The sequence below is a fragment of the Cryptotermes secundus genome, unplaced genomic scaffold, assembly GCF_002891405.2.
Source record: "Cryptotermes secundus unplaced genomic scaffold, Csec_1.0 scaffold465, whole genome shotgun sequence".
Taxonomy (NCBI): domain Eukaryota; kingdom Metazoa; phylum Arthropoda; class Insecta; order Blattodea; family Kalotermitidae; genus Cryptotermes; species Cryptotermes secundus.
In genome coordinates this window covers 1,633,679-1,653,054 of record NW_019738964.1, presented here as the reverse complement: position 1 = coordinate 1,653,054, position 19,376 = coordinate 1,633,679, and the positions used below count along the sequence as shown (strand labels likewise).

Here is a 19,376-nt window from a genome sequence, read left to right as displayed (position 1 = left end):
GGATGTTTGTCTACAGGTAGAGGTCTTGCGACGAGCTGATCACTCACCCAAGGAGTCCTACCGTATGTGTAAGATCTAGCAAAACCGAAGTGAAAGGAGTTCATGGAGGTAGGCCTAGGCCCACTGGGGCTGTAGTGCCAAGAAAAAAAAAGGAATTCCCTGTACCTGGCACCGCGTTGTGAAGGTGTGTCGCGGAACTAACTCCATGGAGCCGAGTCCTTCCCGAGAAGTCATTAGTCGCTCAGTTACCCAGTTTATTACCGTGTTCACAACGGCTCTCCACTGGTGCCTATCCTGATCGAGGTTAATCTGTCCACAATCTCCCGTTCTATTTCACTAAGATACATTTTTACACTATCCTCCAACCTAGGGCCACGCATAGCTCAAGCGGTTAGTCGCTGGCTTCTCACCGCGGCGGCCAGGCACAGGGAATTCCCGGGGTCTGGTCTAGTGGGATTTGTGGTGGACAAAGTGGCGCTGGGGTAGGTTTTCTCCGAGTACTTCGGTTTCCCCTGCCAATCTTCATTCCACCAATTGTTCCACAATCACCCTCACCTATCATCTGGGGCTGGTACAATAGGCCAGAAGTGGCCGCAGTACAAGGGACTTAGTCCCACCCCACTAGCAATAAAAAAATCCTCCCACCTACGTGTAGGTATTCCTACTGGTCCCTTTCCGTCTTTCACACCAAAGTCCTACATGCATTCGTCTTCTCCCCATACGTGCTACATGCCCTTCCCATCTCATGATCCTTGACTTGATCATTATAATTACGCTTTCCCGCGGAAACACTATACGCCTTGTGTCGAAAAGTACAAGTTATGAAGCTCCTCCTCGTGCAGTCACTTCCTCTCTCTTTGGTCGAACTCTTCTCCTCAGCACCCTGTTCTCAAATACAGTACCTTCAGTCCACGTTCTTCCCTTAATGATATAGACATAGCTCCACATTATAAAAAGCTACATACTAAAATTATAGTTTCATAAATTTAATTTTTATGTATTTAGACAGCAGACGAGATGACAAAACGTTCTGAAATAAATGCTAGCAAACATTACCCGAATTCAATCTGCTCTTAAGTTCCTGGGTAAGGCAGGTAAAACTCCACCATTCTCAATCTCGGTTCTAGCTGGGGATGACTTGACAGAGTCAAGCTCGAGCAATCTTACACTTGGGCAAGAAACCTCCATGACTCCGAACAGGTGTTCGTTTAATGACTTACATGGTAATCAACAAATCATAATAATTGTCTCCTGAGGAAGAAGATAAAGCAAACTCCCGAAATATGCCCTAAAAACTCCGTGGTTTTAGTCTTCAAGCGAACTATACCGACCGAGCGACCGCCGCTTGTCGGCGAAATTAGTGCCAACTTTAGCGGATAGAGGGTGTCGCGTGGTCAGCGCTGCGGGGTTACCGCTAATGTTGAATACGATATTTATAAGAATGTGCTACAGAAGGCCGGATGGGCATTGCCTAGGCCTTTCTTTTATTTATAATATTTATTTTTTTCTACAACAAAAAATCCCCACGACCGTTAATTTCGGTTTTCTAGACTGGAGCCACTATTTCCTTGAAATATATCCTCAGTTATCCTAACGAGGCTGAGTGGTCCCCGTTCCAGACCCACTACTTCTCAGAAAATCTGGTAGCGTAGGAAATCGAACCAGGACTTCTGGATCTGTAGCCAGGAACTCTGACCAGTAGACTGCAGAGGAGGTCAAATATGCCTTAAGAATACAAAATATTCGTCATAAATTACGTTAGAGTACGAGTAACTCGAAAATTATAACAAAGGCCTTTGAAGATTCACTGAAACGAAGAGTTATATCTCATATACTCTCTGAATTCAACCGACGTTTCGGAGAAACCAGCATAACTCAGGCAGCTTGATATGACTTTCAGCGGATTACATGACATCCCGGAAGATATAATTCTTTATAACCAATGCTGTCAGAACCTCAAATCATGTATAAACACTGAGATATTTGCAAAACATGAAATTATACATTAATCCAATGGATGATTTATATAATTTTACAACTTCGCTCCAAAGCGGAAGATTGTGGTTTCGATAACCGATGAGGTCATTGGATTTTTCAGTTTACCTATTCCTTCCAGCCACACTATGGCTCTGGGTTCGACTCAGCTTTTAACAGAAATGAGTACCAGGAATCTTCCTTGGGCGGCCGTCGCGTAAGGCTGACAACCTTACCGCCATCTATGAGCCGATTGTCTAGAAAATGTGGGAGCCTCTACGTCTCACTACCCTACGGACCCCCCACGGCCTATTACAGGGGCAGCTTTACCTTTTACCGGCTGCAGATTTACTTTACGATTTACAGGAAATTTTTAAATCTTGATTCAATAAAGAAGATCGAGCAAGTTTCTGCCATGTTATATTCGTAAGCCAAGTCAATCGTTCGTAATTTACTCAAGGCGCTTAATAACGCTTTTAAACTGCATAGGCGAGGCTGTATAAAGACTTTCATGATTATGTTTGATCTGAAAGAATTTGGCCGTGGCCTACGTTTCACAGAATTCACGTAGAGCCATGATTTTGCAGCATGAAATAAAACGACTTCTTCCCTCTACCTGTTATTCTTTCGTTTAAGTTATTATGTTTTTTCCACTCATTCTGCCCTTGAAAATCGACCTTTCTAAGTACAGTGATCTGTTCGTTGTTCTATTTATTCTAAATAATATGAAAATGTTACAAGACGATCTCATATACTGAAGTTACAGTTTCGAATAATATTCCCTAGGTGATATTTCCCCACATCTTCGTGTGCGCTTGATATCAACGGCCTTGCAGTAGAAGGCCCCCCCCCCCCAGCGAAAATGCATTACCACTTCTTTTAATAAGGATTTATGGAACCTAAGCCCTAAACGGCTTACAGCGCCAAAAATTAAGAATATAGTTTTTTCTTGGTTCAGCTTTCTGCCTGCTTTTGCTGATTTCTTGTCTGGCTGTTGGACCCTGAAGATGGAGTTAATGTGTTCCTCCGAAACATGAGGTTTTCTCCGGACTTCATGACGTTATAACCCACAAGACCGAACTCTTCGAGAATGCAGGCAGTTGGAGGACCGTGGATTAACTGACCCCAACACGAATTTGTCAGTGTTCTTGAGTCCGGCGAAGGGTTTGTTTATTCTGTTATTTTTGGGCTCTGTGTTAGCTGCTTAGTTTACACAACGTCAGTAAAATTTTCACTATACGGCAGATGAATGTGAATTATGAATCTGGAGAAATTTTGAAGTGAAAGTGTGTCTTTTAAGGCACTATTCAGTAATGCGTCTTGCTATTGGCTGAACAACTGAGGTGCCATTCAAGGCATCGACTGGAATGGGTTTCTTCACCCCCACGTTCAGACTATCTCTGGTGAGCACCCAGACTCGTATCCAGTGTACTGCGAGGGTAAAACTATCTGGACATGAGCTCACCACCGAAATCCAAAAGCGTGGAATGCTATTTCCACATCCCAGTACATTGCCGTGTCAGCGGCTTAGACACAGGGCCAAATACACCTTGAGATTTCATTTTTCATTCATCAGTAATCTGTCATACGACAGAACTTGAACCATCTCTAGCATCATTTGGTCTGTGCTTCAAGTTTCTGCTGCTTCCGGCATCAGTTTTTGGTTTTTGGTGTGTCTCTTCGTCTGATGCCTACCCTTTGACCTGTCCAGCAAGGGATGCCCTGCCAGTAGCTACGCTACCGCTGATATAGCTCTCAGGGTCCTTGGCATACTCAAACCCCCTCACCACGATAGGGTGGATAGTCTCAAAGAACCTCAATCCGGATAGCTGGACGGCAGTCGGGATTGGAACCGGGTACCCTTCAACTTGAAAGCGCTGAGTCCGCTTCGGACCGAATTGTATTATGGTAATTTCTTTAATGAGAACTGTAAGAACAAAATTGAAAAGACCTTGAATATAAGTGACCGTTAAAGATTTGATTATGTTTTCTTAAAATGTGATCTGTTTTCTTCTAGCCAGAACCATGACCTTCTGTCTCGCAACTCACTCTGACGCCAGCGATTTCATTTCATAAATAGTTTAACTGAATGGCGCAGTGCAGTAATCCTTTGTGTGCAGTATCAGAAGTACCTTTCACAGCCGTGGGTTCTATCTCATCTCGCTTCCGGAACTCTCCTGGTGAAGGAAAGTGAAGAAGAGACAATGATTATTTTAATTTTTGTAGCTTTTGTGGCCCTTCTCCTGTATTCCGTTCTAATTTTCAAACCAAAGAACTTTCCTCCTGGTAAGTCGCATGCTTTAGAAGAGCGTCTTGCGTCTGTGTGCACTAATGACTATGCTAATTTTAAATTATTTATTTATTTTAGTAGTCGTTTCTGAACATATTTTGGGTCAAGATAGGGTGAAACACATCGAAGGAAGGACCCCCATGTAACAGAGCATCTTCTGCGTCTTAGATGTAAATGTCACTTGACAGTAGTTCTATGTTGATGGGACCTAACTGATGTTGCGGAGCTGTTACTTAAACTCACTCATCGGCCACCGTTAACTATAACTCACCTCACTGACCTCCTAATTCATTTCGCACTAAGGTGGTAGGATCAAGTGGACAGAAGTTATGCACGGACGCCAGTAAATATGAGTGGTTTACAGAAGGTGTTTTTGTCAGGATCGGAGTGGATGTTAGTCGCCGGTAGTCAGTTGGCAAAGTTGAGGCTCACTCCCAAGGCTTAACCGGCCATGCTCCGGCAAAATAATATGCAAAAATAACTTCGATTTTACACATTAAATACAAAGAACTAGTACTTTCATTGCATTCACCAATTGTATTACAGATATATCGTTCATTTCTGTGCATGTTCCACTTTAATATTGTTGTTCACAAAGGCTTCTACTCCATTCTACCGTGTTACACTGTCAGTCCTTGTAAGCTGACTTAATTAGCTGAGACGTAACAACTACTTTGTGTAAATCTGTAACCCGGAGCGACACAGTTTTGCTTTTGTTTCAGCCCGATTGCTGATTGAAAACTTTTTGGAGGATACGCCGCCTGAATACAGTAACTTTTCCAAGCCGTAGCTTTCAGACGTAATCTCTCTCAGCTCTGCATGACTGGTTCCGTTCAAAATCTGGGGTTCACAGTGATAATTAACTTTACCAATGAAATTCAGTTCTTAGGGAGTTAGAATCTTTAGACTAATAACGAGTTCTAACTCTGCAAGCCATGAGGTAAGCTAGCGTGGGCGACTATCAAGCCAGCATCTTGAAGCTCTGTTATGAGCCTGGATTGTACAATGGTTTACCGTTGTCTTTGATGCATCCCATTCTAAGAATTAATGCTGAACGCTATATGCTCGTAGCTTAGCTCCGGGATAGAGATAGGTTATCATTTCTATGTAAGAATGGGACTATGTCTCCATATTCATTTTCGCAATCAGCCTGAATCTCTAATGTTAGTTGGGGCCATTGTCACCACGGCATGGCGCGTCCTCACGTTGCAGATGGAGGAGACACCCTCTAGGTAAAGAAGGTAGTTGCAAATATGTTGAATAAGCAGGTTAGGAGATTTTGATGCCAAAGTAGGGAGGGAAGACATTTTGAAACCAACAACTGGGAAAGAGTTCACAGGAAATTAGTAATGACAATGGAGTTAGAGTAGTAGAATTTGTAATGCCCAAAAATCTTACTGTCAAAAGTACACCGTTCCCATGTCGTAACGTCCATAAATTTACGTACTTGGACGTCTCCTGATGGGAAGACGCGCAACTGAATTGACCATATTTTGATAGATAGGAGGCGGCACTCAAGCATACCTGATGTCCGATCATTCAGGGCAGCAGATTGTGATACTGACCACTACATGGTGCTGGCAAAGGTTAGGGAAAGACTGGCAGTGAGCAAACAAACAATGCACAGACTTCATATGAAGAGGTTCAATCTTAAGAAATTAAAAGAGATAGACGGTCAGGAGCAGTGTCGTGTTGATTTCTCAAATAGGTTCGCAGCTTTGAAAAACTTAGACACTGAGGTGGATATTAATAAAACTTGGGAAAGTATTAGAGAGAATATCAAAAGTTGTGCCAAAGAGCGTCTAGGTTGTTATGAACTTAAGAAGCATAAGCCACTGTTCGATGAAGGATGTTGCAATGGTTACAGGATCCAAGCGAAATAAATGGGGATAATCTGAACAATATAAGACGTGAAACCAGCAGGCATTTCAGGAACATAAAGAGGGAATTGATGACTTTGCAACGAACAGTAAGAACAAAAATATTAGAGACCTATATAGAGGAATAAATGACTTTAAGAAGGGTTACCAACCTAGCAGTAACTTAGTGAAGGATCAGAATTGTGATCTGCTTGCAGATTCCCATAACATTTTGAATAGGTGGAAGAACTACTTCTCTCAGTTATTGAATGTACATAAGATCAGTTATGTTATGCAGATAGAAATCCATACACCTGAGCCGTTATTAACTGACCCTAGTCTTTTTGATTTTGAAATTGCGCTTGTAAAATTAAAAAGGTATAAATCGCCTTTTAGTGATCAAATTCGGCAGAACCCATTCAAGCAGGAGGTGAAATATTACGTTCTGAGATCCATAAGCTAATTAATTGTATTTGGAATAAGGAAAAATTGTCTGATCAGTGGAAGGGGTCTCTTATTGTACCAGTTCACAAGAGGGGTGATGAACCTGACTGTAGTAATTGTCAAGGGATATCACTGCTATCAACTTCATAAAAAATTATATCCTTCTCTCAAGGTTAAGCCCATATATAGATGAAATTATTGGAGATAATCATTCTGGATTTGGACTCAACAGATCAACTACAGATCAGATCGTTTGCATCCTTCAGATATTGGAGAAATTTTGGACTACAATGAGATAGTACATCAGCTATTCGTAGACTTCAAGAAAGCTTGTGATTTAGTTAGGAAGTATTGTACAATATTCTGAGAGAGTTTGGGATACCCATGAAACTAGTTACGCTGATTAAAATGCGTTTAAATGAAACCTGTAGTAAAGTCCGTGTAGGTAAATGTTTGTCTGAAAAATTTACTATTTTGAATGGTCTAAGACAAGGAGATGCTTTGTAGCCACTCCTTATCAACTTTGCTTTAGAATATGCCATTAGGAAGGTCCAGGCAAACCAGGTTGGACTGAAATTAAATGGGACACATCAGGTGTTGACCTGTGCCGATGATGTGAATCTAGTGGGTGATAATATAGGTACCATAAAAAACACATAAACTTTAATTGACGCAAGTAAGGATGTTGGTCTAGAAGTAAACAGAGAGAAAACTACGTTTATGTTGCTATCTCGTCACCAAAATACAATGCAAAATCATGACATAAAGGTAGGAAACAGATGTTTTGAAAATGTGGCACAGTTCAGATATTTGGAAACAACGATAACTAGTCAAAACCTGATTGAGGAGGAAATTAAGAGGAGATTGAACTCGAGTAATGCTTGCTACAATTCAGTCCAGAACCTTTCGTCCTCTCGTCTGTTGTGCAAAGACATAAAAATTAGAATACACAAAACTATAATTTTGTCGGTGGTTCTGTATGGGTGTGAAACGTTGTCTCTGACATTGAGGGAGGAACATAGACTGAGGGTGTTTGAGAACAGGGTGTTGAGAATATTTGGACCGAAGAGAGATGAAGTGACAGGAGGTTAGAGAAAACTGCATAATGAGGAGCTTCATAACTTGTACTCTTCTTCAAGTATAATTAGAATTATGAAGTCAAGGAGGATGAGGTGGGTAGGGCATGTAGTACGAATGTGGGAGACGAGGAATGCATATAGGATATTGGTGGGAAAGCCAGAAGGAAAGAGTCCACTGGGGAGACCAAGGCGTAGGTGGGTGGACAATATTAAAATGGATTTTGGAGATATAGGATGGGATGATATGGATTGGATTGATCTGGCTCAGGATAAGGATCAGTGGAGGGCTCTTGTGAACACGTTAATGAACCTTCGGGTTCCGTAAAATGCTGGGAAATTCTTAAGTAGCTGCACAATTGGCTGCTTCTCAAGTAGGGCTCAGCTCCATGAGTGAGTGAGTGAAGGCTGAATCTTGGTTAGTATAACTGACTCTTGTTATAATGATCTGTTACACAGTGATTTTAAATTGTGTTTAAATTTTGAGGTATTTTAATATATACATATCGAACTTTCACGTACCTGTCCTCATATACGCCTAAGATGTGATTAAAGGGATAAGAAATTATATTTACCCATCGGCATTAAAAATAAAATAATTAATAGTAATCTGAAATTATTCAGAGTCTTCGTATCGTAAATTTAAAAATTACATCTTAAAGGCGAGTCAGATAAAGTAATTGTTGAGAGCAAAATTCTAATTTTCAGAAGCCTTTTTCAGAAAAGGACTATTTTAAAAATAGACTAAAAGTTCATATCTTGTCGTCTGTCTGCCCTTGACTAGTATCAGCGCCTGAACCGTATGAAAAGCGTAAAATACATCGTGGGAAAGTTTCCCCATTTGCTGTACAGCAGTTTAGATTTCCAATCACATTGATCCATACTGAAACCTGAAAGCGACAAATGGATTTGTCCACGTATTCCATACTCCGTTTGCCTAGAATCTGCTCTGGTATATTTGTCCATCTCGCAGATACTGCGCAACAGTGGCTATGCGCGCTACAATATTTTTATATAACAAACTCCAACTATCATAATTTAACACATAGCGATTACAGTATATCTCTTTTATGTTCATGAATCCCTCAAAGCAATAAATATAAAGGCAATTAAGAGAAGTGAATATGTTAATTTTTAAGAGCTGCAAAAGAACAATTTCATACGGAAAATGTGAATTCATTTATTCATTCATTTACTTGTGGCTTATTCAGCCACGCTGTCAGAGGTTCGGACCAGACTCGTATAACGTCTATTTAATGACGATTAAAGTGGGGAATTAGAAAGAATAGGGACAAAAGAGGTCGTAAATGTGTTCAACATGATAAAGAAGTAAATAAATGACATTGATAATGCCGCAATCCATAAGGTCTTAATAATATGCAAACACTTCTTTGAATCACTGCATGATATAATTGTAGCATATGTACGAAGTCGTATATGTGTAACTAAAACACATTATTTTGTCATAATAATCTCTAATTGCATAAGCGAATTACTGTGCATTTCAGTTCTTGCACTTAGATACTTACTTGCGTAAGGTCTTGAGATAAGGAACATCGACTTAAGGGTCTCAAATAAACTCATAATGCGGAGTTAATTTCTGTCCGCCTGCCCAAATGATTAACACTCAAAACTAATGGACGAACTTCGAGTAAAACCGAAATTAGAAGTCCTCAATAACATTTCATATTAACAAGTTTAATGTGTTTTTTTTAATTTGAAACCGAAATGGGATTTTCTGAAAAGTTGTATATCATATTTTTCTTTTCTTTCCTTGGCAGTAGAGCCCTAGTGGGCCTAGGCCTACCTCCATGAACCTCTCCGTTCACTTCGGTTTTTCTAGCTCTTACACATTCGGTAGGACTCCTTGGGCGGGTGATCAGCTTGTCTCAAGGCCTCTACCTGTACCCAAACACAGAAAAACGCACACACACAAACTAAACATCCATGCCCTGTGTGGGATTCGAACCCACGATCCCGGTTTCCAAGCGAGCGAAGACAGTACATGCCTTAGACCGCTGGGCTACCGTGACCGGCTGTATATCATATACCCATACGTAATATCTACTGTATTTCAACAATTTCCGCAGATTTTATTCTTAATACTTCATGGAAAGAAAGAGGAAAAATTTTGACTCTGTGTAATGAGTTATTTTCTAGTAATTAAATCTGTAAGAATAAATTCGCGCCTGAAGCAAATGAACAACAAGAACAATTAAAAAAAACTCCATGGCCTTAGTCCGCAAACGAACTATACCGACCGAGAGACCGCCGCTTATCGGCGGAGTTAGTGTCAACTTTAGCGAGAGAGGGTGTCGCGTTGTCCACGGCCGTTAATCTCGGTTTTCTAGACCGGAGCCGCTATTTCCTTGAAATAGCTCCTCAGTTATCCTCACGAGGCTGAATGGACTCCGTTCAAGACCCAGTATTTCTCAGAAAATCTGGTATCGAACCCGGACCTCTGGATCTGTAACCAGGTACTCTGACCACTAGACCACAGAGATAGCTAATTGTGCAATTAGCGATTGCTACATACAGATGATAATTAGGGGATGATGCAGTTAGGTTATCGAATGAAATGTAGATCGAAATCACCCAATTTTATGCGTATCCGTTGAGTACAAGCTGTATATATATATATATATACAGACGGGCAGATGGTGTAATGAGTAGGCCTTACGTCTTGCTTCTTCCATTTGCATTTTTACCAGTTCTTCATTGTCTCCCGAATATCGCACTTACCCTCGTAATGCCTCACTTTCCACCATATTTCCATATTTAAAACACAACATAGGCTGCGGGGCATAATGCAGCTTGTTTTTTTTTACGAAGTTTTTGGTGATGGATAAGAAAATATATCTACATATTAAGGGCAGGGCATAACAGTAATTTGCTGCTGGTCTTCGGCAGCATAGTTAATATTGGTTTCGAGTCCCTTCGGGAGTCATGATCATCGTTCTAAAACTGCTTATATATTTTGATATAGGACCTCCTCTTTGAGGAGAGGAGGGTTTGGCCTATTACGACCCGCTCTGGGCAGAGCAGAACAGAGAAGTAATTTCCGGCTGGCCTTTGCCTTCCTCCCACATGTCAAGGACATTTTATTTGTCTTTTACATACATGCCTTTGCTTCTCTGCTCTTTATATACCTTCAACTGTTGCTCTTGACATCCCATTCGTGCAGACAGATTACATATCAGTGTAGAGAATCAGACCCAGCAACTCTTGCAGTTCTTTGCAACTACCCCATTCAACCCTTGAACAAAAGACAAGGAAGTTACACTAATTGTTCCAATTGTTGTCTGTTATAGTAACAACTGTCATGACAGAAATAGCTTCTTCCTGTTCTGGAGGGGTAGTTAACCAAGTAACAAGCTCACTGGGAAAAGAAAAGTGCAGAAGTTAGTGTTCGTATATAACACTGCAGTGAAAATGGCAGACTTGAAGTAAGTTCTTGTGCAGTCTGGACCGATAACTGAACCACACATAATGACAAAGTTATGGAGAGGAGATTAAACAGTAAAAGAGGTTTGTGTATCCCCCCACAGAACAGGAGAGGGGACTTACATGAGTACATGCGGCATTCGGGAGATTGTCGAAGCTTCTGTCCTTGAAACTATGCAAACGAGTTGTTTACTAACTTGTATTGATACTTACTCACTTAATCTGTTCCTCTTATACCTTTACGGTGTCGAGGTTGTTTTTGTGTTGACAAACTTATATTAAATACACACATTTAATTAAATCAAAATAATCTTCCCTGTTACAAGTACAATGTACTTCTATATTTTTAGAGATACAACGGACGTGCAGTTCCCAAACTACACAAATGAGTACAATTATTGACTTTCTGGATGTTACCCATCATCCTGTTCTATAAGTATTGAATAGTGTATTACTGGATGTCTCTCCCCCCTGGACTCCCTTCATTGAAGCAGAAGCCAGAAAATTACAATACAGTTTAGATTATGTGAGGAATTTCAAATTTTATGTTGGTACTCTACAGTTGGCTTATATAAGTTTGGTTTTATTTCCCTTTAGGTCCTATTTGGTATTTAGAAATTTTTGAATGCTTAAATTTTATAGTCATCATCTGTTGGTTCGATATGTGCATCTGACGTCGAATCTGTGATTTAAGTGTTGATGGATTATGTCCTGTTCTTTCAGAATTTGAATCTTTAGTTTCAGCTTCTATTTTGATCTGGCTCTTATTTTATGGACTATGGCCGTTACATTAGGCATGTCCGTAGGTGCAAGGCATCATCTTAAAATGTTTTTCTTAACTGCCACAGATGGTTTATATTTGCTTCATTTTATATGCCCTGTTTATGTTGGTTCTTGTGTCAGCAGATAGGGCTGTCTGTATCGATTGGGCCAAGTTGAGCAGGACGGAGGTGGAGTCTAGTCTCCGGAACGTTGTTTTAAATAAAATATAGGACCACAGATGATGCCCAGAAAGTCGTCAACAACTTTAATAGTATACCATCGTCATGAAATTTTGAATCGTGTTTGTAGCATCAATTTTATAATACAATGGCAACGCCTTCCACAACTGGCCAACTTGAGCCTCGTTTTAATTCCAGGAAGAAGTGAGTTGTTTACATGTTTTGATTTTTGATCAGGTCCTCCATGTTTACCTGTGGTTGGTTCAATTCCCTTCATCCCGGCGAAGCATGTGCAGTTCACCATGGTTAAGAAGTGGAAGAAACAGTATGGTCCTGTTGTGGGACTCATGCTTGGTTCCAAACCAGCATTAGCAGTCATTGGTGCTGAAGAATGTCTGGAGGTCTTCCGCAGAGATGAATTCCAAGGAAGACCGGACACTTTTAATTCAAGAGACAGGGCTTTCAACAAAAGACTAGGTACATATTGATTTATTTTTCTTTATTGATCACAGATCACGTAAATTGCCTTATTTTTTTTTCATGTCAATCAGGATGCTTAATAATAATAATAATAATAATAATAATAATAATAATAATAATAATAATAATATATGTTTACATATGTAACTTACTGAGTTAAATAATTTACGCTCTTTACTGGTGTACTTTAGATGCTAACGTGCAACTGGTCCTGAGTGTACATTTTTAAGCTGTATGACTTCATAACGAATGTCTTTAAACTGTCACCTCTTATTGATAAATTAGATTGTGATCGTCTGAGTTACGCTAAAGCGTAATCTCATAGACGGATAATGCGTTAACCTTACACAAGAATGAATCGCATATACAGGATGTTCCAGGAGGAATGGCCAGACTTCGGGAGGGTGTTCCTTATGTTAAAACATGCTGATATAACCCAAAACACCTATGTCCAAAGCTGAACGGTTACGGAGATAATGGCCAGAGAAGTGTGAAACTTTGACCGGTGTTACACACTCGTTGATTACCGAAATACATATTAAAACTGGCAAGAATATGTAGTTTCTGTAATGTTAATAATGTACGTAACTTCAAACTAACTTGTGAGTGACATGAAGCCATTAAATTGAACTAAAAAAAAAACTCGCACGCCACGTCATAGTTGTCCTTAGATTTCCAAGCACTGTACATGACACATGAACGGCAAGCGCTAACGTAACATGGCTGACTCGCATTCTGGTATAAGCCGACTACATAACTGTACTAAAATACAGTACCTGCTTTATACTAATTGTTCAAAGTGTCCTCCACCAGCTGCAATGCAGTTTTCGGCACGCATCATGAGCGACTGGGTAGCAGAAGCAGTGTTGCCTGGATGGTGACGTATGTGTTCTGCCGCTGCAAAAATACGTTCCCGCAGTGCTTCTCGTGAATAGACCTTAGTTTCATTGACTAACGTCTTCATGTGGCCCCAGAGGTAATAATCTAGAGGCGTAAGATCTGGCGACCTCGGTGGCCATGCAATGGGCCCACCACGACCTAATCAGCGGTTAGGGAAGGATTCATCTAAGTAGTGTCTCATGTGCTGAGTGTAATGTGGGGGAGCCCTATCATGTTGGAAGTACATTTGGCTCCTTATCGTTAACGGGATATCTTCCAGCAAACATGGTAAATCATTCCTCAGGAAGGCTTCATACATGTTTCCAGTTAAATTGTTGTGAAACACAAAAGGTCCGATAAACCTGTTCCCAAGCACACCACACCATACATTCACAGAAAATCTCTTTTGGAATTTCGTTACCATTATCTCATGTGGATTATTATGGGACCACGTATGCACATTTCGTAAATTATTTACACCGTCCCGGGTAAAAGACGCCTCATCACTGAATAAAATGACGCTTAACAGTTCGGGATGAGTTTTTATCCAGTGGCAGAAATCCATACATTGAGCATGGTCGCCTGGTTCCAGATGTTGTACCCTTTGATCGTGGTAAGGATACAACTCTTCATCATGTAAACTTCGCCACACCTGCATACGTGATACGCCGATGTCAGAGACAATTCTACGAGTGGACAGATGCGGACTTCTCTGAACCATCTCAAGAATGTTCTCTCGTGTGTTTATCATTCGTACATCCTCCCTTTCAGACTGCACAGAAACACTCGGAACAGAACCAGTATCACGCAATGTCTGGTGAATTCGCATAAATACACTTCGAGATGGAATCCTTCGATCGGGAAAACGCCTTTGGTATTCTTCAACAGCAGCACGTGCATTGCCACCGGAAAATCCATACACAAAATGCATATCACAGTATTCCACGTGTGAAAACACAAAAGGCATTTCAGCAACTCTGCACTACTAACCTACCAACCATTCACAACGCGGCCGCAACGTACCCTGAAAGAAGCGCATAAGCTTACGGCTAGTGTGAGCCGTCAGGTATTTATCAATAAATGTTTAAGAAGAATCCTTCGCATATTTTGGCCAACGGTTGTTACAAATGAAAACTTATGGAAACTAGCAAAGGAAGAACCAGTAGCTAGATCAATAAAATGAAGGAAATTGAATGGATAGGACATATCCTGGAATCTCCAGGGATAGTGAAGGAGAAGCAGACCAAGAACAACCTGGCGGAGAACTGCTGAAGAAGAGGGCCCGAAAAGCAGGAAAGACCTGGAAGGAGGTCAAGAACCTTGCTGGGAACAGAGTCCGTTGGAGATACTTGGTGTAAGCCTTATGCTCTAGAATGGAGTAAAAGCAAATGATTGGTTGAGGTATTGGTACTTTAGGACCGTTCGAGACCACAGCATCAAGAGACTCAGTCTCACCCAACTCTCCAACCAGTCGTTCGGTCCATTATACATTTCATTCAAGGCATAAAAGTAAAGCAAAAAAAGTACAAGTATCCCTGTAATAGGCCGTGGTGGCCCATAAGGTCGTGAGACGTCGAGTCTCACACATTTTCTCTAGACAATCGTCTCATAGATGGCGGTAGGCATACGAAACATAATTGAGAACACAGTATTTCATTCTTTGTGTCGTGATGATTATTTCCATCTTCAGGAATGACTTCTGGACCTAAGTTCCACACATTAAGTGGCCAGTGACTGTCTTACAGGGTTCTTCTTTACTGACGGGCCGTTCTGGGTGGAACAACGTCGTTTCACTCTGCGCCACTTGCGAGACCTTGGGTTCGGAAAGAAGAGTTTGGAAGGGATCATTTTAGATGAGGCTGAAGTTCTGATCAAGCAGCTGCAATTTAATGAGATCCAGGTAAAGTCGACATTCAGTCTCACTTAGTAACTGCTTTCAGACGAAATCGCAATCCCGTCTGAGAGTGTTTAGCCCTCTAAAGCACAGTAGTTAGTAAAAAGTAAAAGTAAAGCTATCCCTGTAACAGGCCGTGAAGGCCCATAGGGTTGTGAGACGTTGAGGGTCCCACATTATCTAGACAATCGGCTCATAGATGGCGGTAAGTTTGTCAGCCTTACGCACCGGCCGCGCTTTACTCCCCAGGAAAATTATTTAATTAATTCCTGGTACTCATTTCTGTTAGAGGCTGAGTCGACCCCAGGGCCATAGTGCAGCTGCAAGGGTTAGATCAATTGAAGAAAGAAATCCACCTCATCGGGACTCGAATCCGCAACCTTCCGGCATGTAGCATAGTGCCTCAACCAACTACGCTACCGCGTGCCCCTGCACAGTAGTTAGTACATATGAAAATAACATTAACGTAAATTCTCTGCATTTTCCCACAGTATATGTATGGATTTTGCATGAAAATCATAATAAACAGCGCTTATTTTTGTAAATATAATTGATAGATTGTTCTTTGTAATGGACAGAGTGTGTTTTCATCCCTCACGTTATGGATGAATTTACGTGTTCAAAGAAAAGTATGGCCAGTTGCCATCTTCATCTGCAACATGGAGCTCACGAGTACTCGTACAGAGTTTTATTACGTTTGTAAAGGTAGAATATGTTTTGCAGATAGAATTTAGTCAGAAACAAAATAATAACGAGGGACCTTTTGTCTCTCCTACAGTATACAAGCTTTCTTGTAATGACCCACACACTTACAATATCACAGTGGCGATATGTCTGTCCCATCTTAATAATTTTGGAACCAACTAATTAATTTTCTTCTAACTTGTTAGGAACATCATGAAACCGATCAGGCTGATGTTGCCTGTATTCAGATCGATACATCGACATCCTGATAAAGACTTTTCGTAGTTCTCCCCGTTCCCTCTAGGAACGTGCTGAGTTGCTAGCTATTTGTTTGGAGCTGAAGGTTACACATTTCTACGTAGCCTCAAACCAGCAAATTGACATTTTAGAATGTTCACAATTTGGGAATTAAAGACAGATACATTCCATATGAAAAACTAGCCAAAGACTCTATGGGTTTCATTGTTTGGAGACCCAAGTATTATGCGAAGCTTCGACCAAATTCTAAATTCATAACACACATAAATATTGAGACGATCCATGTACGGTTTGTTTCTACGGGTATAAAACATTTGCGGAAGTCAATTTTTTGTGAATAAATTGATATACATTTAAAAATGTCTTCGGATAAGAGAGAAAGTTATTAGGCAAAAAGTGTGAAATTACTTCTTGCTACCCTGCAAAAAACATCTTGTGCGTCTGGAAATATCCTTGTTCTACAAATCATCATAAAGCGACTACTTCTGTGTTCTGACTGGGAGAGCGGATCAGTTACAGCTATCCAACACGATCCCAAGAAAGAGTCAAATGCATCCCTTTCCTAAGCCATACGAATATCACGTACTAAAGAGGACGCCATCTTTATCTTCATGGGATTGTCCTGTTTGTTCCCAAGTTAATAAGCCACAATTAATCACCCAACCACAGTCCTACGTTGGTCATATTAGTACAATTGCACCTGTGATGCATCTTCCTTAGGTCTATACTAAGACGATTTCAAAAGGGACGCCCAACATGAAGGAGGGAAAGACGATTGAAATGTACGGATTAAATAATTGTCAAGAGATTAAGCTCTGAGATTCTCCTTAAAATTCTCTATAAAATCCAGAAAGTGAATTAGTCAACTTTCAGGCGTCTAGGTTTGACTACCCACTTTCAAGAATCTTGTAGTTGTACGGCTTCTGAGGATGGTTAATGAGAGAAGAAGTAGGTGCATGGGAGTAGGGCAGCTGGTGGGACTACTGTTGTTTGCTGACATGAAACATTTCCTCTACACTCAGAGCAGGAAGAAAGTCTCAAGTGAAAATAATTATAGAACAAGATACATTGATAACTGTAATAATGCAATACGTATATATGTGAAACGCAATTCAATATTTTAAGAAAATTGTTATTAGTATATATGTGGCTGACGATGGCTTTATAATAAGCCGAAACATGTAGCAAGTTATACCACCAAGATCAATAAACTCACCATACACATTTGATGTGTACGAGGCTATTGATTGTTGTTGTGTTATGACGGATAAAAACATTTGTTATAGAAAATAATTACCGCCACTTTCTATATAATTCTTACAACAAATTTTAAACATTACTGGAGTTTGCATTTAATATGAGCCTGAGATTAGACAGGGAATTAACGCATGTAATTATTGAAGTCAATATTAGGATCATAACATAATTCGCTTTGAACCGTAGATATTGGAATATGCGGAGTAGAGAAAACTGATTAACAAGTTTATCATAAGTTGCGTTTATATCACATTTAATTAATATGTATTTACGCGATAGTCCAGATTCAATTTAAATATTTTAATTACGTTCCGAGTGAAATCGCATAAAAGATGATAAATTCCGATTTACAAAGTTTTTTATTTCCAGTACTGTAGCATATTAATTATATGTTTAAAATTATTTAATTTCCTGTTATATCTGTCTCCGGTCTAGAAAACCGAAATTAACGGCCATATGGATTCGTCCCGCTGACCACACGACACCCTCTATCCACTAAAGTTGGCACTAACTTCGCCGACAAGTGGTGGTCGCTCGGTTGGTATAGTTCGCTTGCGGACTACAGGCCACGGAGTGTGTCGCTAAAACAGAAAGTACTGTACGAGCACAACAAAATTTTCTCGGACTTTGTGGCGTGTCAGAATGGAGTCAGAATCAAGCGGCTTGGGGAATGTCTCCGTTTGCGTCATCAGGGGTGTCTCAGTCAGACGTAGTGTCTGGAGAGGTGGAGGAAGCAAGGAAGAATAATTTTTGGGAGAGGAAAAGTCGCGGAAGAAGTGAGGGACATTCTATTACGGGGAACAAAGGACATCGTTTTGTTATAAGGTTCCTGAGCTTCACTCACTCGTCCTTCTAAGTAGAGTAGTAAAGATTGAAGATATTAGAATAGTAGCTTAAGACAAGAGTACTGGAATTTTTATTTTTGGAATTAGTAGTGAGTTGAATAATTTGAGGAGATAATTTTGTGGTATTTACAGTAGAAGTATTTAATTCTGATTAATGTAAATAAGCGGTCTGTATCAGAAGCATATATTAGCGGCTTGAAGTTTGAGAACAATATCAGAATTTGCTTGAAGGCAAGAGGAAACCAGGGAAACTTGTATCGATGTGTCAGGTCCTAGGACCTTCTGGGTGCATACTGATGTTTAGCCCGCAGTGTGGCAGACAATACAGTATTGCAGTTTCCTGAAATTTATCTTACGTATATGCTATTTCTTTATTGATAACCTGAATTATATGGTAAGCTTAACAGCATAATGATAACTGACAATTTTAATTACATAAAAGAAATACAGCAGTAAATGTTTACGGTGCTTCGTTAGTTTCTGCATCAGTAAGTCACAATCTTAGTCTGTTGTGTCAGTCGTTAACGCGGTCTATCCCTCCTTAGGGATTAAGTCTTAGCGCTGCCCATGGAATGGTTCTTCCGGAGTTCCTTCTGATGATCAACCGTCTGGAATGCCTATTCACGAAGGACTTTGAATGATTCTGTCAAGTTATTCTCAGTGTTGTGCCCATGAGGCCATGTTGCTTAAAATATTTATGACCTCAAAGACGCAGTACTGAAAATAATCTTAGAGTTCTGTGTGAGTAGAGTGCTCCTCACTTCAGGCGGCTACTCATGGGAGGGAAATCCCGAGGTTCCAGTCCGTATGAGGCACCAAGAGTCAGTCCTTACGCTGGACAAGACCGAGACTTCATATGATGCGCGGACGAATGCTACGACAACGGGCATAGATTCAGACACGCCCATGTGGGAACTAACGCTGCGTCATAAATATATATTGTATTTATGATATGTCGGTTATGAATAAATTGTTATGCTTGGGAACAGAGTAAGGTAAAATGGTGGAGGTGGTAGTGAGACACACTACAACTGCCGGGGGAAGGACATTT

General features: G+C 40.5%; 1 protein-coding gene across 1 annotated transcript in view; it reads left to right on the top strand.

Annotated features, from left to right (window-relative positions):
- The first annotated feature begins 4,061 nt into the window (after nt 1–4,061).
- Nucleotides 4,062–19,376, top strand: part of LOC111871478 — a 57,491-nt gene continuing 42,176 nt past the window's right edge. The window contains exons 1-3 of the mRNA XM_033754276.1: nt 4,062–4,260; nt 12,266–12,505; nt 15,133–15,287. Coding sequence (XP_033610167.1) covers nt 4,179–4,260; nt 12,266–12,505; nt 15,133–15,287 — 477 coding nt within the window. The 5' untranslated portion in view covers nt 4,062–4,178. The remainder of the gene's footprint in view (nt 4,261–12,265; nt 12,506–15,132; nt 15,288–19,376) is intronic.